At 35.1% G+C, this 24289-nt stretch overlaps 1 protein-coding gene across 1 annotated transcript in view; it reads right to left on the bottom strand.

Moving 5' to 3' along the window:
* The window catches only part of ADAMTS20 (ADAM metallopeptidase with thrombospondin type 1 motif 20), an 84253-nt gene that overhangs the window by 27729 nt on the left and 32235 nt on the right, over nt 1-24289 (bottom strand). Inside the window, exons 10-27 of the mRNA XM_072399029.1 lie at nt 22690-22831; nt 21976-22080; nt 19777-19919; nt 17832-18013; nt 17595-17731; nt 16663-16714; nt 16393-16559; nt 15260-15389; nt 14152-14278; nt 13437-13647; nt 11815-11979; nt 10251-10415; nt 9759-9878; nt 9502-9609; nt 8530-8694; nt 8127-8420; nt 7618-7779; nt 6213-6389 (exon numbers count right to left, since the gene is read on the bottom strand). Coding sequence (XP_072255130.1) covers nt 6213-6389; nt 7618-7779; nt 8127-8420; nt 8530-8694; nt 9502-9609; nt 9759-9878; nt 10251-10415; nt 11815-11979; nt 13437-13647; nt 14152-14278; nt 15260-15389; nt 16393-16559; nt 16663-16714; nt 17595-17731; nt 17832-18013; nt 19777-19919; nt 21976-22080; nt 22690-22831 — 2752 coding nt within the window. The remainder of the gene's footprint in view (nt 1-6212; nt 6390-7617; nt 7780-8126; nt 8421-8529; nt 8695-9501; nt 9610-9758; nt 9879-10250; nt 10416-11814; nt 11980-13436; nt 13648-14151; nt 14279-15259; nt 15390-16392; nt 16560-16662; nt 16715-17594; nt 17732-17831; nt 18014-19776; nt 19920-21975; nt 22081-22689; nt 22832-24289) is intronic.

Below are 24289 nucleotides of genomic sequence, written 5' to 3'. Positions count from 1 at the left end.
ATGGTTCGGCCAACTAAAGTCCACCATCATAGACCACAAGCCTGAATAATTGACAAATATAGTTTGAATCCATCGCCCAGATCAGGTGTGATCATTGGGGCAATCAGTCATAGTGATCACAGTGGGAAATTCCATGTTAATTAATTTTAGTTTTGTACATTCATCTGATTTATTAACTGACACTTGAAAATATTACTTTGAAGGACAGCTATAAAGGAACATCAGGATGACAAGTCATGACAACAAGGTGCTTATGTGCGGACACACCAAAATATTTTATATTACATATTACTACAATAAACAAAAAGACAAAACATAGAATTACCGGTATCACTTTTCTCATATTTGGTATCACTGTACAATAACATTTTTTAAAAATATAATATGGTTTCTTTAACACTACAGGGAAGATAAGATTTAGTAAAATAGATGTGCTTGCTTTTGTGGGTCTTAGGGCCATCCTGTAAAGGGAACTTTACATCCTGGACACTGATTTAGGCTTTGTCTACACTGTTTTGTTAAATGATTTTAAGCTTCCATACCACTTTTAAATGCGTTTATAGGATTTTAGAATTTTTAATATAGAAATTTTAAAACCCAGCAAGCAGCGCTCTTTAAAACGCTTAAAAACATGCCTCCTACAATTGCCCTTGTGTAGACTAGACCATTAGAATTTATGGGAATTTCTAACATTTTAAATGGTTTATAAATGCTCAGGTTAAACGCTGGGGAAACAATCCAGGTAGACTAAGCATTAGCGGGTTTGACAATGTGAAACTGAGTACTGATAAGAAATGTTGTAGCAGTATAGAACAGCCTTTCTCAACCTTTTTTTCCTTAAAATAGTTTTTCTGTCCTACATTGATGGTCGGTGTGACGAATGTCCCCCTTATGGACAGACAGAAAGTGTAGAGTATAACATTTGGCCTCCCAACACAGAAAATGATTTCATGGTAGTATAAATATGACTAAGTATAAGTATATATACTTAAATATATATGTATGACTAAACAGAAAGAGCAACATAAAAATGAAAGACAAAAAAAGCAGTTCGCTTTAAGATTTTTTTTTATATTTCGTAAAACAGCCACAATACACACGTTAGGAACTGTCAACCTGTCACGTGAATCAAGTTATCTTTTCTATTTACGTTAAATGGGCAAAATGCACATGTTAAAAACTGTCAGTCTGGCATTTATATAAATTACCAGGTTACTTGCATTGTTAAAAGATTTAGTATAAGTTAAAAAAACAAGCAGCCATACTCTATGCAAACATATCTTAAACATGAGCTGGATATCAAACTATAAAGAACATTAAGGCACACATTGGAATCTTCTTTTTAAGATGTGACTTGGTGATATTTGGTCTAGATCAAGATACTTTCTTTACATGCTCTTATTATTTATTGAACACAGGACATATGTTCAATAACAAATACTCATATGACAATATATTAAAGGAATTAGATATAGGAGAATGATTATGAACTGTGAAATAGCCTGTTGGAACAACACATAAATATGTTTCAATGTTGAGAACCACTGACCAATATTGTGGTATCAACTGTTTTTTTTTTTTCCTTGCTTCATTCTTTTACCTGGTTAAGGATATTTACTTTAAATTCAAACAATTCATATGAATTTTATTTCACCAAACATTAAAATAATATAAATTTTCTCAATATAAAACAAATATATCAGCACTGCCAAACCACAGTAAAACATATTTAGTTGTTTGGACCTCAAAGGCTACTTCACATTCAAGATATGTTTGTATAAAGAAAAATTTCTACAATAAAACCATGTACAATGTTATAAACACACAATACAAAGTATAAAAAACAGAAATTGACAAAGGACATGACAGCAGCTGCAGACTATACAACAAATATTATATATAATGACAGCTATTTGCAGTGAATTCCATTGAAACTAACCATTTATTTCTGACCTTAGTAATAATTCATTGCATAAGGAATTATACACCCTCAGGAGGAATTCACATTGATGAATTCAGTACAGTACAAAAATAATTTGTACGTAAAAATGTAAAAAAACTGTAGGTGAAAAAATATCTCCGTTCAAGGTTTAAAAGAAAAAATTTTTTTTGAAAAGCTCTGTGATAAGCTTGAGCTCCCTCGTACTTCATTTTAAGCATACCTACAAATTAGACATTTTATCCTAGCTCTGCAGACCTCTGCTATGTTCCAGCACATGACCTTCTTTGAGAGATTGTGCACGGAAGGCCCGTACTCTAAAGGTGTTGTCTCCTCTGTAAACCGCCTCCTGCACAGTTCGGTTCGGGCAAGTTCAGGCAAGTTCAAATACATGCTGCAATGGGAGAAGTTACTGGGGCAGACCTTGGACTTGGATGACTGGCAGGAGATTTGGGAAGCCACTAATAAGAGTTCTATTTGTATGTGATACAAGGAAAATGTATATAAAATCATTCTCAGGTGGTACCATACCCCGGTTGTACTTCAGCGGCTATTTCCAGGCACTGACCCTAACTGTTGGCATTGCAGGGACCTGAAGGCACTTTAGAGCACATCTTCTGGTCCTTTTCTATTATTAAAGGCTATTGGTCTCGAGTTAACTCATTGCTTTCGGAGGTGGTTCAGATGCAGATATCTTTAGATCCTCTGACCCACCTCTTGGGCCGACCACTCAAGATGCTACCCAAGTTTGCTTGCAAACTGGTATCGCATATTTTGGTAGCTGCACAGACACTGATTCCTACTAAATGGAAGGCTACTCTGCCCCCCTCTATAGAGGACCTATATAGGAGAATTCAGGAAGTGCGTCTCATGGAGTACCTTACCGCTCTCTTTAGAAACACTATGGATATTTACGAAAAAACGTGGGAGAGCTGGGACCAATATTATGCTTGATTGTCCAAGTGATACCCAGAGTCTTATTGACTTAGACTGTAGTCACACTCCTTCCTTCTATCCTTTCCCCACTCCCTTTAGTTTTTTTTGTTTTTTTTAGTTTGGTTTTCAGGAAATTTGCCCTCATTCTACTGTAAGTATGTATTTCATAATTTTGGTTGTTGATTTTTCTGTATTCATATACTGTTTATTGACTAAGTGTATACTGCACTAATGTTTCCGTGGTCAAGATCACTTGTTACCTGTTTTGTAATCCTGTTGAAAAATTCTCAATAAAAATACAATCTCAAAAAAATAAATAAAAAAAAATTAGGAATTCTACCTATTAGGTACAAAAGTTGGTTTTTTTCTAAATTTTAACAGACACACTAAGGACTAAATACTAGTAATTTACTGCTCCATGGATGAGGGTGCTAGTCAAAATGAATAGTAACACAACACCTATATGCCTTTGCATTAACCTGTGAATAGATATGAATCCACCCTAACAGTGCATCTTTAGATTTCAAATAACTATTATTCCTCATTGAACTGCTGGCCTTCCAAACCCCAGAAAATCATACATTATGTTTGGACCCACTCTATCGTTTTAAGAACACAAGGGCTCCTGTAACATAAAAAAGCATTGCCTGACTGTGTAAAAATAGCCTCTCAAATTTAATGTAAAATTTTCCATGCATTAGTATTTCATGAAACATTTCTCCTTTGATGAATCAAGCCATGTAAAATTAGATGACTATGCCTAATGTACAACTATTCAATGAAAAGATGTAATATAATGCCTTAATAAATTAAGCCTACAGTCTTTAACTTAATAAGCTAAATAGCATTTTGTAAATTAATATAACCTAAGACTGCCAAGAAATCATACTGCTGAAAGAATAAATATAAGTTACCATTAGCAAGTACCCGTAAAAGAACTTTAAAACAAGCACATCCCTCTCTGTACCTGTCACCACTGTGGAGAAATTGTAACATTTTCAAAGTTTACAATATTTTCCTTGAAATCTTGGCTCATTCCTTCTCTTGGCTCTGATACAAACAACCAACAGGTGTGTCTAAACCAGTGGTCGCAAACCTTTTGGACCTCATGGACCACAAAATTTATTAATTCCAGACCACGCATGCGCGGAGAGCCGTGTGTGACGCAAGGGGGAAGAAACTTCCCCCAGAGTGACGTCATGATGCCAGAACCTGCCCACTCTTCCATCGCAGGTCTGAGCCATTGGCTTTGGCCGGTGCGCCCCCCCCCCCCAGCTGGGTCCTTCTCTTGAGGGGCCACCAAAATCTGCGGACCACCAGTTGGCGACCCCTGGTATGAAGTGTTTAGAAACTGGCTTAAGCCTTAATAAAGTTTTAGTTGTGATATTATATATATAATAACTTCACAATAAAAGCAGCTGAAGAGGTCAGAGATGGTTTGTTTTAAAGCCTAAGAAATCATTCTGTAGAACTCATTTTAGTGGTGTGTTGTCCCATGGATTATCTTATCTTACCTAGTTTATCATGTCAACAGTTGCCTTCCGTCATTTTGTCCTTACAAAATGACAAATTAAAATAATTATATTTACATCGGGGAGCACAGAGTCAAAAGTTGACTTAAAGCTGACAGATGGCCCAGTGTGGTATAATACACACTTTCAAATTAAATGTTAATGCTAAGTTCTGGGAATTTAGCAAAAGACACATCACACTAAACTAAAACAATACGCACAAAAAAACAACATGATAAGTTGCATAGAATTCCTCCAAACTGGTAAGTGTTGAACGGGATAGCCATTAATATAGCGGAATTCAAACTGCAATACAAATATGAATATGTTTTAAAAAAAACTTTTCTAATGCATGTAGCACCTATGTTTCACTAATGAATTTTGCTTACCCAGTGATTGCCAGAAAACCCTTGAATCTTAGATAAATACTATGCATATAACCTCAACTTCTAAATAAAATGGGAACTGGAGAACCTATGCATCAAGACCAGGGATTCTATTGGTATGCAGAAAACAGGGGATATATACATAAACAGGGGTGACATCCAAAAACCACAAGTGCCTTTACATGTTGCCTTTAAAATAAAATAGAACTTTGTTAACACAATTTTATTTATATAAACTTTTAAAAAAATCAAGAGCTATAATTTGGTTGTTCATAATAATAAATTTAAGCAGCATTTCATTTTCATTAAAACTATATAAAGGACTCTTGGACTGCATTGCTTCAGGTAACACCAGTTTCAGAAACATGTCAAATGTTTACACATTGTGGAAGAAGCATGGGGGATTATGTAAGGTCATGAGAGTCATTGTTTGGTGGCGACCTAAAAGGGGAAAAAGCTGCCTCATGTCAAACCTCTTGCAAATCTTGAGGAAGTCAGAGTATTTTACTCCACAGGAAGACACTGTGGGGCAGCCTTCTGGTAAAAACTACTGTTTGGGGGAAACAAAATCTATTTCTATTTCCTTGGTACAAGGGTATTTTATTTGTTTAGCTAACACTGGACAAACATTAAGCTATTTCAATGTTTCATTATTTTTTATGTGCAATAAAAATGCCAATGATCTTTTTTAATGCTATAAGTAAGCTATATGTGTGGGCAATTGATATTCATAAAGAAAAATAAAGAGAAAATAACAAGTCTACAAAAGTAAGTCTGCTGTCATTACAGTGTGTCTAACTTTACTAAATAATACTAAAACATACCTATTTACAATAGCTATGAAATACAGTAATTGCCCTTTTATCTTGTATAAGTACATGTTCTAGGTTAACACATATACTTTCAAATATGATTGCTGGCACTGTTTTCTGTCAACTTAAAATAGGTTGTAGGAATACAGGTGGAATGTAAGGCACATTGAAAATAATTTACACATTAGGATGCCCAGATTAGCTCTGTGCAATCTGAACAGTTGTCAAAGTGTTATTCATGTGCAAAGAACTGCATAAAATGTAAATAGCCTTCATCATCAGTACAACACTTGTACTGAAAGCCTTTACCATTTTCATTTTCAGAAATATTTTACAATGCTTTAAACAAAGTCAAAGATTAAAAATATTATTTTATAGAAAACTCTGTTCTAATAGGATTTTAAATATGTGCTTGTCAATAAAATTATACTCTGAATATGAACATTTACAAATTTTTTCAACACATCTCTGTGTAGCTACATATACATATATTTGTACATATAAAAATGCCCCATGATGAATATATTAATAAAATTAAATATACTAGACTTAAATAATTATACTGTACATCAGATATTTTGGTTGATTTCACATTTTCATAGAAATAACATAAATATTGCTATCGTACCGATTTCCATGGTCGTGGATGCCAAGAAGCATCAGCAGAGCATGAATGTGTGTTACATTGTGCCACATTTGGTGGTTTATCAAGAATTTCACAGTTCTGATCATCCAACACTTGTCCATTTGTATGCTGACATATTACTAATCTTGTTTTCATTCCACCTCCACATGTTTGGGTGCACTGGAATATAGACGTTCAAAGTTTATTACCATTATATTTATAATAATAGGAGAGTGCTGTACATGTTAGCCATCAATAAATGTAAAAAAAATGGAATTTAAGTACCCTAAGATACCCTTTACAACCTTTATTATTTAAGTTATTTAAGGCTCAGACAGGGTAACATCTAATCATCAAACTTTCTGTATGTCGTGGGGTGAAAGCACAGAAAATTCATTAAGTCAGTTGCTGTATTGCTGGTGTACTTCCGTCAACTTGAAAATGTATTCATGTTGAAATATAAGCTAAATGTAAATGTATGCTAAATTTGTTTCTCATGCTTCTCTGTTATTGAATGGTCATCCTGCAGAAGGTCTACAAGTTTTGCTTACTTTTGGGACCCTAGCCATCCTGGCCTTTCTTCTTTTGGGGTTCCATGTAATTTTTGGAGGGATTAAAATATATGAGGCAGATTGAATGTTAAAAATGTAGGTTTCAAAATGGTAATTGTTAACATTTTCAAAGTCTTGTTCACAATTGATCAATTTATTATATGTATAATTGTAGCTCTAAATCTACTTCTGATGACTAGTTCCACGAAATAGGTTGACCAAGTTTAAAGGATTGAGATTGCTTTTATAAAATTTTTTACTGTAAAAATTGTATTGTTTATAATAAAAAGGTTTATTATGTTTTCAAAGAATGATAAATGCCTTTAAAGTCCCTTTCTCCGTCTTTGGAGAAACACATTTTATAACTGAACATTCTTACATTTTCGAAATCTTACTAAAATGTTGTGGGGGAGGGGGGATTGCAATGCGTAGTTTATTTAAAGGGAACAAACTTCCTGAACTAAAGGATTTTTTGCACTAAAGAGTAAGTAAAATTTTCAAGTCTGTGTAAGAGGCTGATGGGCAGTTACAAAAAAAACCTACAAGGAGTAATTTCTACAGAAGTGGAAAATAATAGCCTCTAAACACCTCCCCTGGGCAATTTGATGGGCTAGTCATTCTAACAAAGGCAAATCTAGAATATGTAGATGTTATTGAAATTTTAAGGTATTTAAAAAAAAGTATTTTTCCATTATCCAAGGTCACCTAGAGGACATCTGCCTTTGTCACTGACATGAGTTAGTCAATACCTACTCTGATCAGAGAAAAGAGAGAAAAAAACATCATACATGTGTTCTTTATGTATATTGTGGACTCTCTCAGCAATAACATCACTGTAAATTTATATATATTCTTACTTCTCCCCAACTTCCATAGTTCCAACGAGGACAAGGTCCTGAACCGCAACGTCTTGATTCTTCCGGCTTGGTTGTCTCATCACAAAAATGACCAATTCTTCCTTCACCATCCTGGCATACAACAACACGACGCTCAAAACCACCTGCACAAGTGCTGGAACACTATATAAGATTTAAACTGTGTTAACAGTAATATCATTAATATTAAAACACTTACCAGATGTAAAATGGTTCAGAAGAAATAGACATGGATACACAAGTTTAAAAGAGGGTAAGGTAAAGGATACAAAAATAATGTTAAATCTCTGTTCTTTTTACTTACACCATGAATGACTAGAATTAAGACCAAATTATTTACCAGAATCAATAAAAATAAAAAATAATCAAAGAACAATAACTTGCTCTAATAGATATGTATGGCAACTGAACTCACACAAATTTGGGAATTATATTTGGTTCTAAAAATGTATAAGTAATATGCTGTATTTTTATAATAAAATATAGCTTACTGCTCCCCATGGTCCAGTCCTCCACTGGTTGCCCCGAGCAGGGTTGTGTCGTTGGTTGATAGAATTGTGTATGTCATGTTCTCTGGACTTTTGTGGGCTTTCTGGTTGTGGAAACAGCACAGGGTGGTTATGATTACCAGGAAAATGGTTGTGTCCCTGACATGGCGCCATATTGCACTCTTGTTCTGCAATGGGTCTGCCATCAGGATCGCAGTTTTCATCATCAATTCTTCCATGATAATTTGTGCAAACAACTTGTCTCATAACCTTCCCTTTCCCACACGTTACTGGACACTGCTCAAACATAAGATCAACAACTACAGGTTAACTCATTATATATAATTATTCATTATATTTATATATTATAAAGATAGTATATATTATCACCAGTACTTTTACTTACAGGAGACCAGTCACCAGACTGCCATTCTCCACATGGTGTAAAACAGCTAGAGACTTCAGATGGACGTGGTAAATATGCACAAAAGGATTCATCAGCTACTCCACCTAGTGCATCCCGACAGCTGACATATCGAGCACGATCCCCCCTTCCACATGTGGCAGAGCACTGGAATTACAGAATAAACTGCAGTATGATGCACTATAAAACCTGTACACTTTCCATAAAACAGTAAAATAAGTGATTGTTAATAAAAAAAGGTTGCAGGGTCAGTAGACTAGGAGATCAAATTTGTAGATAGGCAGTGGGTATCTCAATACCTAGGCATTTAGTATAGGCTATCCATCCCTATTAGCACCAGACTTTGTCTCAAACTAGCAGAATATGGGGCCTTGGTAAACACAGCACTGATTTTTGTGACCTGACCTGAGATTGCAAAAGTTTAAGCCATGACTCTGATAATAACCTTTACAATCACCTCTAAGTGACAGCAAGGCTATATTTTAACATATAAGTGACAAATCTGTTGGTGTACAAATTCTGAAAAGTTCTACCCACAAAAAAGGGGAAGAGTGTTTTCATTAAATAGTAACACTTGTATTTAAATCATAATTTTTGGTATTTATCTGAAATCTCTTTTCTAAACACAGCAAAAGTGAATTATGGTACAACCCAAATAAGTGCTAGACACAATTAGCAATGTAGAGACATTATTAGACATTAGGGCCTTATTAAAGCTCTCCAAGACACTTTCATCAGTGAACCCAGGTGATCCAGCAAACCTGGAATGGATCTGGTCCAGGACTGAAATAAATAGCAAATTACTTTTAAAAAATCCATTCTAGGTTTGCTGGATCACCCAGGTTCACTGATGAAAGTGAATCTTCTCCAGTCTTGGAGAGCTTTTACAAATCAGACACATATGAGTTCAGACATTTTTCACTGTAGACCAAATGAGGATTGCATAGCACTTACTGGCGTCCACGATCCATATCTCCATTGTGCATTCTTTTGTACTTGATCTTCAGGAGAGGTAGTTGGTAATATGTGGGTCTGTACTGGACAAGGAATCCTTTCACAATCCTGCAAATATAAAACTACCATCAATATAACTTCATAATAATCAAAAGAACACTACTGGCAATTTGGAAAAATGGCAATAGTGTGTACTGCATTCATTGTGCTTTTCAATTTCCATTTTTACATAGTTTAAATCAAAATAAAATATTTGCCTGACTGTCCATGGGTCGAGAACCTGCATTGCATTCACGTTCTTTCAAAGCCGGCTCATAAGTTCCTGTACTGCACTTTACAGAACGAAGTTGGTAGCCACGTCCACATGTAACTGAACACTGTTAAGAAACAAATTTTCAGTCAGATTGGTGATTTGTAGGAGTTCAGGAATATTCAAATAGTGTTTTTTAAAGAGGACAAAAACAATATGCTTAACATCAGCCAACCAGAAGTATTTTATAATCCACTTATTTTCTTACGACATTGCAGCTTGCTGTTAAAGCCAAGAAACACATTTAACCTCCGGATTTTAAAATTCAAACCCTATGGGGTGAGAATAAAGCCCAAGTAAAAACAGACAATATCCGGTAAAACTAGGTATGTACAGTCTATAAAAATTAAAAATAAACTGGAGACAGAATGCCGCTTTTGACATTTACAAAATGTAAAAAAAAAGTTATAAACTATGCACATATTTATTTTATACTTACTGGTCCCCAAGGTCCCATATGCCAATATGCACATTCTTGATGCTCACAAGGTACCACTGACTCAGGCTTGTTGTTTAGGTCACAGTAATCATCCTTCAGTTGTTCATCATTTAACTGGCACATCACATGGCGGTGTCTGTTACCTTTTCCACATGTCACAAGGCACTTCAAAATCATTATAAAAAAAAAATTTTGTTTAAAAATGTACTAATAGATAAATGGAGGTTGTCATTGCAAATCCATCATGACATCAATTCCATCTTGGGGAAAAAACAAGAGAAAATGTGGTGCAGCAACACTTTGGACCTGATTTAATAAAGCTCTTCAAGGCTGAAGAGGATTTACTTTCATCAGTGAAACTGGGTGACCTAGCAAAACTAGAATAGATTTCTTCATTTCTTCAAAGTAATTTGCCATTTGCTAGTAAATGTTTTCAATCCTGGACCAGATCCATTCCAGGTTTGCTGAATCACCCAGCTTTACTGATGAAAGTGTATCTCCTCCAGCCTTGGAGAGCTTTAATAAACCAGGCCCTATGTGTAATTTATGTGTTATTATACTAGTGTGTTTTACTGTAATGTATATGTGTTTGTATGAAATACACTGCTTGCATACCTGCTTAGAAACAGGCCCAGAGTTTCTAACCCTAGAAAGTGGCAGCCGGATTTATATTGACCAGAATCAGTGATAGCTAATGTTCAATGTGCACAGTGGAGTCCACTCACCTGTGCAATTTTAACATTTAAAATATTTTTGCCTTTAAATCTTCTGCACCTCTAATGTGTACTACAGAATACAAATGGGCACATATTATAACAAATTAAAAAAAAAAAAAGATTAGCATGCTAATCTTTGACTCCTATATGGAGCAATCTAATAAAGTATGTAAAAAAAATTGTATGCTATGGTATTTTTTAAATGTTGATGTATTATTGGAATTTTTATATCAACCAACAGCACATCTGATCTCTTAAAGTTCATTGCATGCCCACAAGTATCAATTTTACCAGCTCTAATAAAAGCCAATACCTTTTATTAGACTTCATTACCTAAATTGCTCTATCTATATAACACCTGTTAGCTAGGTCCACAAACAGTAGGGTAGAATAGATATTTTGGTGTTTAGCCAACATATGTTTAGATTTTGGAGCATACACTATATTGCATACATGTTAATGAACTCTGCGACTATACCATTTACTTGTTCACACGAGAAAGATGCATGATTAGAGAGGCATATCAAGTAGTAAATGAACCACAATGTGCTGAGGAGTAACAGAATAAATGATTTACATTTAAAGGTACTGCAACATATGGAGGTAAAAAAAGGCCTTCAGACTGAACAACTGTACAGCATCTATCAACGTTGCATTAGTTGAAAACTAGTAATCAGAAATTAAAGGAACTACATTTTTCACACCTATATACAATCCTATGTTTTTGGGGGTTGCCAGAAGTTAGATCTTCAAACTATTTGACTTACAAAAAATAATCTTTATTACAATACTAGATTTCTCTGCAATAAGCACCCCTATTATAAATTTTATTCACACACAAATCCTACCTCACTCCATTCACTGGTAATCCAGACAGGGCAAGAGTGTCCATTACAGGTCTGTGTTACAACTTTATGATCCTTGTTGCACTCTCGATCAGCCAAACGGTGGCCAAAGTTGTTCATGCAATAGGCTTCCCTTGACTGAACACCATTTCCACAACTCCGAGAGCACTGCAACATGAATTTGTTTGTCAAGCACAGTTTTAATATAATTAGCTCAGAAAATATGTTTAGCTAAATTACAAGATCTCATAAAATTAATGAAAAGTCCAGTTCATACAAAATTGATATGTAAGTTGATAGAGCGTGATAGGTTAAGACACCCCTGACTTCCATGACACGGGAAAAAAATGTAAAAAATGTGTTTAAAAAAAAATAATAATAATATTTTACTAAAAAGTACTTTATTGAATGTTTTTGTTTTTTTAACTAACTTTTTTTTTTTTTTTTACAGGTCATCCCACAATGACATTATGATTCCTCCTGTCATTGCAGGATCTCCGGGCACTATAGGCGAAGAATGGAGATTTGCCCCTATTCATCACCTGTAGTGCCCTTTGTTCATGGATAGAGAAACTATCCAAGAACACATACAACTAGTAAATCTACATGCTCTTGCAGCCCTTAAAAGACCCTAAAAAAACCCTGAACTCTCGCACCATTGACTTCAATGGTGTTTGAATTCGGCATTCGATCACCCGGACAATTTCTCACTATTCTATCAAATAGCTGTCGAATCGAATAGTCAGATATTTGACCAACACTAATTAGCACCACAGCAGTTGTACAAACTTAGAAGTGCACACAGATAGAATCCTATACAGAGCATTTATATAATCTTTTAGAGGTAAACTTTAAAATAATTAGGAGACAAAATGTATGAAAATTGGTTTGGAAAGAATAACTCTACATTTATTCAGACAGAGATATTCTTGAGTCATATACAACCTTGAGCTTATTAGCTTCTACAAGTAAGCTAAGTAATGTTTATAGCTATAGACCTGAGTTGCAATTAGAAACATAAAACAGACTGACTCTGAGAGATAACCATTCCCTCATGCAAAATCTTTGTCAGTGCCTTGAATAAAAAACAGCCGATGCAGGTTTAGCAGATCTCAGATAAGGGTTGATATTTTAGTCAACCCTTATCCCCCATATGAGGGATAAAAAGATGAATTAATGAGAGATAAAAAAAACTAAATGTTCTTTCTCTTTAAACAGTTTTTTTAAAATATATCTGTACTTAACAAAAGTCAAATGCAATCACTGTCCAACAGGGTGATCAGCCACTAGAGAACCTGAGAATGCTATTCACACCAACTTTCTAAAAGTGTAATTTCATTTACACCCAGTGCTCTACACATACAAGTGTTTGGTGAATGGCTACTAATGATTCCAGACCTCCTACATAAAAGTTGCAAGTAATGCAATCGAACCCCATACCCTGAAATTCAGGATTTATATTAGGTTCTAGTAGCAGGAAATTTACTTTGGTATAGTACAAAAGCAAATGGTGACAAAACAATATAGGAGACAGCATAAATTTGTTATTATTATATGTAAACAATGTTCTGAAAGAAGAAATGTTTTTTTTTTTCATATTTTATGTAAAATCGCTGTTTACATACCTGGGACCATTCTGAATATTGCCAGCTGACAGAGAGGCAGTCCCCATGGCAAGGCTCTCGATGTGCAGGTTTATGAAAGCTGTTACAGAACTTATCTTCTACTGGGGTAGTCAGGCCTCTTGCAGAAGAATATTTTATACAGCGTATATCTAAAGATCGATGTCCAGGTCCACATTGTGAAGAACATTCACTTTTACTAATCACATACCACCTATACGTACAATCCAACAGACAGAGAAATATAAAATAACATCATATAATGTTTAATAAAGACTGATTACAGATCCCCTGTCCCTTTACTGATATCTCAATATAAGTTATAAGCAGTTACAAGACTCTACTTAACACTAAACTGTTAGAGCAGTATTTCTCAACCAGGGTTCCTCCAAAGGTTCCTTGAACAATGATCAATTTGTGCTTCCCTGGTCAACCTTGGACACCAGTGATCTTGACTAGCTGGAAGGGTGACATTCTTCCCACTGGGCAACAATGTAAAAGGCATTATTTTCAATGATCATCACAATATAATGTCAATTGTAAATTTAGTTTATGAGTTCCCAATGGTAAAAAAGTCAAAGAAGGCTGGTTTAGGGTATAGTGCAATTATTTGGTACTTTCCTATTTAATCTAGGTGATACCGTAATTTGATAATGAATACAGGCAGAAATAATAAAGGCCTTTTGAGGTATGGCATATATGAGTATCCCATACCTACCTTAACTGACAGTCTGTATTACATGGCTCAGTTATGAAGTCCGGCCGTGGTAAATTCTCACATCTTTGTTCAGACACAACAGCACGGTCACTTCTACGTAGGCAAGTCACCTTTCTCTTGCGGACACCTAGAAATTAAATACAATAAATGGTAAGTGTATCACATATACCACTTATGAGAATAAAATATGGTTCCAGTTCGTCTTAGCACTAGAGGGAGAATGAATGGTACTTCACTTTATAATACCTGATACTGTAACTTTCAATGGGACAGAGACATTATAAGGTACACATACACTGTATGCTTCAACTTGTTGGATTGTTGGCAGTATTTAGAGGAAAATTTTATTGGACTGTTTTGCAGTAAATTTAAATTTATATGTTTAAAGGCCAGTCGCACAGTAACCCCAACTGCTACCGCATCTATTTAAAAAAACTCTTTACTACATATATTGTTTTCTGGCTAGTCATGTAACCAAGAGAGTCTGCCAATCTGTTCTATGATGCCTTTCTCATCAGAATTGTACTCTGATTCCAGGTCTACTTACCCTACTTAGATGGTGTGCCCATGACAGCCTAGGCTAACTAAAAGTGGAATAAATGATAATGGACATAACACAAGCCAACCATCTGGGGACTTAAAGCAGAGTGTCTGGGGAATAAGGGGGTGGCGAGCCTGAAAGAAGATGAATACTACACAAAATAATTTCTTGTTTTTTATATTGAAACAGTTTGGGCAATTTAACTTTTATTTAAGCTGGAGTTTGGCTTTAATTGCTTTGGGTTTTTAAACCATTTATTTTTTGTACGATAAATTTTACATTCAATTTTATTTTACAAATGAATAACAAAATACAGAAATATAAAACCACAGTATTTAGAAAGCAACAGGTATATCATAAAAAAGATAGATAAAATAGAAAGAAGTCATATCATACCTAATATTAAACCTATACATTTCTAATAATAAATCTTTAAATATTTAAATAATATTGCAAGACATGACAAAATTTAGGCAAATCCTAATTGTACAATATAATATTTTAAGCTTCAATATGTAATCATATACTAAACAGGAAATTGACTCAAACATTGCCTAACATCAGTACCTTGACATATGTTATTGCAGGCTTGCCATGGTCCATACTGCTCCCAAGAAAATTGGTTACTTTTATCCTCAATGGGAATATTAAATGTGTACCGTACATCTGGATTGTATAAATTACCAACACATAGGATCTGAAAAACAACACGGGCCTTTACTACATTGTAAACAAGTAAGCAAATTATTAACATTCTTTAAATTGTTTAGGACATATCCTGATAACCGATGTCAGACTAGGGACCTGGGGCCCACCAGAGAAAGTGGGGGGGACGCTCACCAAAATGCATAGCATTTTGTCACATCGGCAGCACAAGAGGACCAAGCAGCTGTCCAGTGACCGTATGACACAAACAACACAACAAAACATATATTGAAAGCATGTAACTGGGCTCCACTGGAGGATTTTTGGAATCCTCAGGGAAGCCAAACAGACCTTGATGTTTTTGGCTGCTTTTAAATAAAGACAATGGGACTGGTGTATTTCTGTTATGAAGCCTTATTCTAAATTTACCTTCATGTCATTGACTCATTGGGCCTGATTTATTAAAGCCTTTTAAGACTGGAGAGGATAGACTTTCATCCTGGGTGAACCTGGGTGATCCAGCAAACTTGGAATTATTGTATATACTGTATGTGCTATGCAATGTTTTTTTTTTAAATAAAAGTAGAAAAAGAAGTAAAGGCACAAGGATAAAAGACAAGTCACTAATATTGCTTGTGGTCTCCCTGCAGCTGATCTTTCCAAGTGACAGATTTACTACTTGCTTTCTCCACTTTGTTTCTGTTTAAAGGGAACCATCTTTGTAGAAGCAATTTGCATTTTGAGGCATTTGTTCTTACACTGCAGATATACAGCACTCCACTTTCAGTAAGAGGCTAACAAATTAAAGCCAAACTCCAACTAACATTTTTCAGATAGTTACAGCTACACCTTTTTAACATTTATAAAAAATGTGCAAGCCTGTATCATATTTGATATATATATATATATATATATATATATATATATATATATATATATATATATATATATATATATATATATATATATATAGTGCCTCTGAAGCCTAATAAGCACTAATCACTATACCAAAAAAGAAAGAAAAAGTTGTATGGTTTGAAACCATTTTTTGTTACCTGAAGAATTAAATCTTCCTCCAGATGGTCTGTGCAGTTAATTCGTTCTACCACATTGTCAGAACCACTATATTCCAAAACAGCACCACGGGCATTTATTTCCTTTTTAAATCTGCTCACAACAAAATTGCCATTTAGGATAAAATTTCCCTGACTGTCAGATAAAGCTGAAATAAATATATATATTTAAATGTCATTGTTAGAGCAATATACCATATTTGTTACATAATTCATGTTACAAAAGCTTTCATAAAAGATGAAAATTCACACTTGCCTTTGTTTCCACTAGCTGACTGCATAATGTCTTATTGACACACATACACTTAAAAAGGAAATATATAGGTAGAATGAATAATGGACTGATGCTAATGACTCACTTACTAAGCAATATGAAGATATCTGTCTTGCTGTGGTTTATATATCCATGGAGGATGGTGTGGAAGGGACTTTCTATAATATATACTAATTATTTGTTTTTAACTTATTCTAAGCTTTGTAAATTTAGTGTGAATAAAAGTTTTCTACAAGAGTGCCTGATGTGTAATGCAAAAAATAGATAGCAATAGATGTGGAATTCAATATGACATCTGCCAGTATTGCTCCAAGTGACTGAAAGGAGAATATTTGAAGAAAATATTTATCTCTGTTTTATGTATCCGGTCCTAGATAGTATAAACAAAGTCTAAAGTTAGCAACAATCAAGGTGTTAACTAAATAAAAGATGGCAATAAGCAACATCATGGTTAACTATACCCAAACAAAAGAACTAAACTAAATGTGGAAAGGATGCTTGCACATATGTGAGATTCTCTTTTGTCATTGGTTTGCTTTGAGAAGCAGGCAATGCTCATGTACAAGGTAGAAATAAATCAACAAAGAAATGGGTTAAACATGGAAACACCGGGAAGGCCAACAAACACTGTCTGCATCACACCAATAAAACACATCTAGATAGTGCTATCAATTTTAAGGCTAAAGACGTGTTGCATACCAAGCAATCATATCTGTGTATAATATACAGCATGTCATACAGCTTTAGCTTTCTACATTTTGTATAACTGAACAAGTGAATGGACTACTTTTGGAAAGAAAAGCAATAAAAATATTGAAAAACAAAACGTATTCCTAGCAAACTGAAAAAGTGTATTGATATACAGACACAGAACAACATACACAGTACATACACACATTTTTATTCATACCCTGCACAACCCTTGAACACACAAATCATCCGTTTCAGGACCACAAGGAGTACCATCAACAACTCTGTCTTTCAGCTGGTAATAGGACGACGTCCCAGAAGCTCGACAAAATAGCTTGCAGCGATCTTTCATTAGGACTGTACAAACAATACAACATTTTATTCTGTTACTGTGAAGCTTCTGCATCAAATGCAGTTTTTTTTTTTTCACCAAAACAGGATCAATCTCTATACTTACTGCCACTATATTTGGGAATCCAGCGTACATTGGTTGGAAGACCATTGATGTTAAAATGTTTGTTATCAAAATTAGAACATTGCATTTCTCTAAAATCTTTGTTTCCTTTCGAACAGGGATCAGTACTACAGGAACGAAATTTCAGTCTTCTCCCTACACAATATTTTCCACCATTTTTTGGTCTGAAAAGAATTAAATACCAGTTACTACTAACCTAAGTAAGTAAACACAATTGATTTAGATCTACTAAAATATTTGATTGTTACGATACCTCCTGTCAAATACACCCTAATCAACCATAATCTTATTAGTAAATTAAATAAAAATATGTTTATTTTAATTATTGCTCACTTTTATGCAGCAAGTCCTAATATTTACATTTTTGTAGTGTGTATAGTAGATGTATGCATTCTACAGTTTGCACAATGCATACGATGAGCATAGCTGTGTTACAAAAACACTGCAAAAATATTTAAGTTGAAATTTTTTTTCAAAAAGTATTTAATTTGAAAATCTTTATTAATATACATTATGTAATAGATGGAGAACAAAATTATCTAAGCATGGTAAAAAGAAATAAAACCATTAACCTAAGGAAGAAAACTGAATATGCTAGAAAATGCATACATTACATCACAACAACCCATAATGTAGTTGTAGTGTGTATGGCCTCTATGTGCATGTACAGGTAGCCCCCGAAATTAGGACATCCAACATACGAACATCTCCTAGATACGAACAGGGCTTCCCTGCTCACTCATGAGCAGTACAGAGGCTTGAAGGGGGGGAGGGGTTGGTTTGCATGACTTGCAGAAGAAATCTTTTGCTGTTCTGCAACATCGTGTAATTCTTTAATGAGCATGGGCATGTGAATTAAAACAAGAACAGAAACAAATTAGAACAAATGGCACATCATATCCACAGAAGCCCTTAGCATGATATATCTTGTATAGTACAGAAATGTTAGTACTAAAATCCAGATGGCAACATCCACCTGGAAAAGCACAAGATAAGCCTTCCAGAAAGTGGTGAAAGTGTGATAGATGAGGATAAAGGTTTTGCTCAAAAATGTTAAGGGAAACCAAGACTACTACCTTCACTGGAGTCCAGCCCAATATATCACATTTGAGAATGGATCAATTTTTAACATGGGGATATATGCCTATTATCAGGTCAATTTATATTAAGTAGGACATTGGAAGCTTATAAAGATTGTGAATAGTTTTCTTGATTTTATTATTTATGTGTGTGTGTAAAATAAGTTACCTGTGTTGTAGGAAAACTTACCAAGAACTTTAAGAAGCTTCATGGTTGAAAACATCCTCCATTTTTCGCTGTTTTTAGGATGAATGCTCAGCAGACTATATGCTTTCAAATGCAAGCTTCTGGACATTTTGGTGTCAATTTTATTTTTTTTACAATTATTATTTAAATTTTCTAAAATCTATAACTTTTCTGCATGGTTATCTTTTGAACCTTCCTACCAATATATATAGAAAGAATGTCGAATTTGGAGTGGGCCATTTCAAATAACTCATTTAACAAATTCAGTTAAGTACATTATTTCCATAATAAATATTAGCAGCAAATACAGCGACATGAAAGACCCTCCCACTCGAACTCTATAAACGTTAACATTTCAGTTTTATTGTTTCAGACAAAAGATAAAAGCAGGTTATGCCTTTTACCATATATTGCTTTCGGCCAATACATACAAAACATTTGAACATAAAAAAGGCTAACTGGTTGCCCTGTAGAATTTAGGAGCTTAGATCAGACTCTAACATTATTATTAATAATATTATTAATACTAATAATATTAATATTAATGTTATTAATAATGTAACAAACTCTAAACTGGCAATGTACAATGTACCTGTTTTATGATAATAAAGGCTCAGAAACAATAACAAAAATAATGCATAATTATTCTTGCAAGCCTTACTCAGGTTGATTGCAGCCTCTAGAGGATGTTTTAATCCCACCACCACAGGTTCTTGAACATGAACTGTATGGCTCCCAAGGTCCCCATTCACCATCCACAGGACGAGCATCAACTTTGTCAACGCAAAGGCCACTGCGACAATGCTGGTCAATGTAAATTTTCAAAAAATGTATTTCAGAGACAAAATAATACATGAAATTTGCAATTTTAGAGCAAATGAATAAACGTAAGATGTTCAGCTTTATTTTTGGTATATGTCAGGCAATGAAGGGAACACAGAACCTGTAGCTTCTCAAGCTTTACACACAGCCACAAAGTGAGGGTACACAGTGGTACAAAGCTCTCCATATGCAAAAAAAAATAAAAAAATAAAAGAAGGGATGGGGATAAGTGGAGAGAAGGAAGGGGTGAAAAGAATAAGAAAGAAAACCAGAGAGAGGAGTTGGAGACGGAAGGAAGAGGAAGAACATATCAAAACAACAGATGGAGTGAAGGTTCACTATCCACTAAGACTAAGGGGCTGTAGCAATATGTTATATGCTGTGTATGGTCTCTGGGGGTCCCACTGCTGAAATACTGGTACAACTGTATTATTGCATCTCATTGGTAGGGGTTGAGGAAGTAGTTTTATACATATATATAGATTTATGTAATGGCAGCAGGAATGAACACCGAATAAATATGTCTGCTACTAACTACTGTGTGTGAGCATCTGGAGCAGGACCAACTAACAGAACAGGGGCCATACTCAGGGGGAACTAATACTTTGGGGAGAATCATATTAATCACACAAGGAGCTTCCAAGTCTCTCAGGATGAAATGGTAATAGAAACCAAAATGGAAAGTGAGAAAAATAAAGGATACATGCGATATGGTAAATGGAAAGGGGTAGGGAGATAAGAGTGGGAAGGGAGACAAAAAAGGATAGAAAAAAAACTGTTAACTGGAGCCTAACAAGAAGACAAACCCAGAGTCAAAAAGGTTCTGCTCATCAAAACAAAGGGGCAAACCTAATGCACCAATGACATGACAGGACTCTTGCCCAAAATAAATAGAGAATTAATGTGACACATGACATTAAGGGTTATGCCACGCTCCCTGGTTATGCCAAGTCAGCTCATAAATATACGATTACCAGCTGATGAAAATCCAAATGAGTGCGTACAAGCAGAGACTACTTGTAGACATTATTACAGCTCAGCCTCCATGCATTGCACGGTGTCTGTAAGATGAGACCAGTGTCCGCTGTGTCCAAGGGAGGGAGTTAGGCTTGACACTGTCTCTGAAGAAACATAGGGTTCCCTTGGAGCAAGGTAACATCATTTTCAGCAATATCAGATCTTTACCAAAAGCAGTGACTTTGGACATCTCAAGGATGGTGAATATGCCAAGTAGGTAGTGGAGTCCTTCTGGATGATATAAGGGTGTACCCCATTTATTAAAAGAAAGGTGATCATTGCAAAAACATCACACGGCTTGTTCAGGGACAGAGATTGTTGACCCAGGCCATGATGAATTCTATCAAGCATGTGGTCAGGTATGTCAACTCGCAATAGAACACAACCAAACCTGTCTCTATAAGCTGGGAAAGATATGAAGCCTTAGCAAATGTTTGATTTAGATATTGTTTCTCTAGTTGCAACCTTCTAGATAATCCGGTTGGAGCTGAAGTTGGTAGAAGTGGGCTGAAGTAACCATACTCCAAGGTATGCACCCTATCTTCCAGGGAGCATTGCTGTTAGGTGACTGTCTACACTTCAGCATTCAGTAAGGATACAGTTTGCTAAAGCTCTCTAATGTACTTCTGCAAGACTGATTCACTTTGGGAAACTAACTGCTCAAAGTCAAATTTCATAATATATATATAAGTATATAAGGTATATTTAAGTAAGGCTCTGAGCTTAAAAGGGAAGTTTGACGAACCATCAGGTAAGTCCAACTGAATGTGTTTAATGATTATAAATGTAAAGATGGGTGAAAAGGCCAGAGGTGTGCCGGAGCTCAGGTGTCCCACTCCCCACGTCGCAATGCCTGCGAAATGCACCGCTGTTTTGAAATACTTTTTTTAAACAAATGTTTCTACTTGTTTTGCTTGGTAGAAAAACCTCCATTAAAGCTAAAAGTATAAAACTCAAAAATGTAAAAGGACTTATGTAAAGACTGTTTAGTGACAACAGATACGAAATTGGAGGTACTTACCCTTCCATGTCCACAGTCACTTCCATCAGCCAAAGGCATGTGATGTGTAAAACATCCTTTGTGCATTCCTTCGGTGCTGGTGCACCACAATCTCTTGCACTGTTTCTAAAAAAAAAAGAAAAAAACTGTTTTTATTAACCAAAAAAATGGTTTTCATATCTTTTCATATTTCATCTACCTACCTATCAAACAAAGTAGCATTTATTTTGCAGGTAAAAAATGTAAACATGAAAAACTAAAACCATGGTGTGTGCAAGTCATTTATTTCAAGAACATATTGTTAAACAGAACTTTGTACCCGTGCAGGTTATAGGGTAGTGTTTGTATGGGCATCTATATTTTGGTAGAAGGTGCAAAGCTCCAAATAAAGGTTCAGAACAACTAGTAGTCAGAAATATTTTATGCATTTAAACTGACAGATCTAAAAGATCTAAATGGACTGTGGAAAAATATAGGGACAAGTAAATCTGTCTACCCAACCCTTTAACACGTTCTGTATTTGGCAATCCTTTTATTGAACTCCAACATTTTAGAATTGTACTTATTATTTTGGAAGTAAATGTATGAATGTCCATGTATATAAAGACATATGAATTAAACAACAAAAAACAAAAACTATCAGATATTCACATCCACCCTCCACTTCCCTATTCTTACAGTTAACAAAACATCTTTTATTTTGAAATGAAATATCTTAACTTTTCAATAACTTACCATATAGGGACATACTTGTGAGCCTCTGCCAAACATCAGTTCACATTGCTTATTAGCATCGTAAACTATACCAGGTAGTTGATGTGAAAATTCATAAACGCGTCCACTGGGCTTATCAAGCAGACATTCCCCATAGCCTGTGCTACAATGAAAATTGTAAAAAGAACATATTTCAAACATATATTTATGTATTTTTAACATAATATTAGCTGGAAAGTGTTCTTCTTCAAGCATTTAATTATGAATATGTACAATAATCTGCAGCTGAAGTAAGGTAAACCCTAGGTTAAAGCTTTGTATAAACAACAAATTTCTGTCACTGGAAACCATCTTGACTGTTTTACATGACTGTTTACACAGACACTAAAACAAACAAGTGATGTGCATACAGTGCTGTTCGGTTAGGGAGTGGGGTTATTCACTGTGGGGATCAGGCTTAGCTACCAGGCCTGAGATTTAGTACATATAACAAACAGAAAGGAAAAAACGCAGGTTTTTGAGGCAGACAGTTACTTAAGAGAAAGCGTGTATGTAAAATTTACTTTATTAATCAATAATGCAAAAAATTTTATTATACAAAAATTGAATAAAAATGAAGATTTGCTCAGCTTTTATAATTTCAAAACTTTACTTTACAGCGACAATCACATAAGCTGAATGTGTTGATCTCTTATCCCGACGCGTTTACTGAGTTTATTACATGACATTTATCTATATCCGTATTATATATTTTGTAGCAATATGATTTCTAAAAATCCCCTGAGGAAGCCCCTAAAGGGCGAAAAGCGTCAGTATAAGAAATCAACATTTTTTCCGCTTATGTGATTGTCGCTGTAAACCAAAGTTCAGCTTTGAAATTGTAATAGCTGAGTAAACCTTTTTCTTCATCTTTTGTATATTATAATTTTTTGCAGTATTGATTATTAAAGTAAATTTTAGATACATGCTTTCTCTTAAGTAACTGTCCGCCTCAAAAGCCTACTCTCTTTCCATTCCTCTTATTATATGTGTAGTGCTGTTCAGTTCTATAAGAGGGGGAAGGAAAAGCAGGAGGTACCGAGGTACCTGCTGTGTCTTCCTCAATAGGAAACATAGTGCTCATCGTGATTGGCAGATGTCAAGAAACTGCTGTTCACATGCTAGATATTTGCCCAACACAATGATGTGTATCTAGCTTGACACTGCAATCCCAATGAAAATAGTAAAGTGCAAAGGTCCCCCGTGTCCACCTGACAGGTGGACTGCGAGAGCATGGGGACCAGCGTTTGTCCGCAGCTCTGGCTGGTGCAACCCCTCAGCAGGGTCGGGAAAAGGATCCCCCTGGGAAGGCGCACTGGCCAGAGCCGCGTGCCATGTCCCTCTTTACTGATCGCAGGCTCAGGGCAGTGGGCTCAGACCTGCAATGGGAGAGTGGGCGGGTTCTGGCATTATGACAACCAACAAAGTAAAACAAAACATCAACCAGGAAGTACTCAAAATAAATTAAAACTTGTAAAGGGGTTATATAACTCCCTAAATATTCTGATGTTAAACAATTAAATAAAAGAAATGCAGATAGGTAAAAGCCATTTTTTTTATTTTGTAGAAAAAAATCCATTTT

Source organism: Pyxicephalus adspersus, chromosome 2 (genome assembly GCF_032062135.1).
Source record: "Pyxicephalus adspersus chromosome 2, UCB_Pads_2.0, whole genome shotgun sequence".
Classification (NCBI taxonomy): domain Eukaryota; kingdom Metazoa; phylum Chordata; class Amphibia; order Anura; family Pyxicephalidae; genus Pyxicephalus; species Pyxicephalus adspersus.
This window is presented reverse-complemented; position numbering and strand designations above follow the sequence as displayed.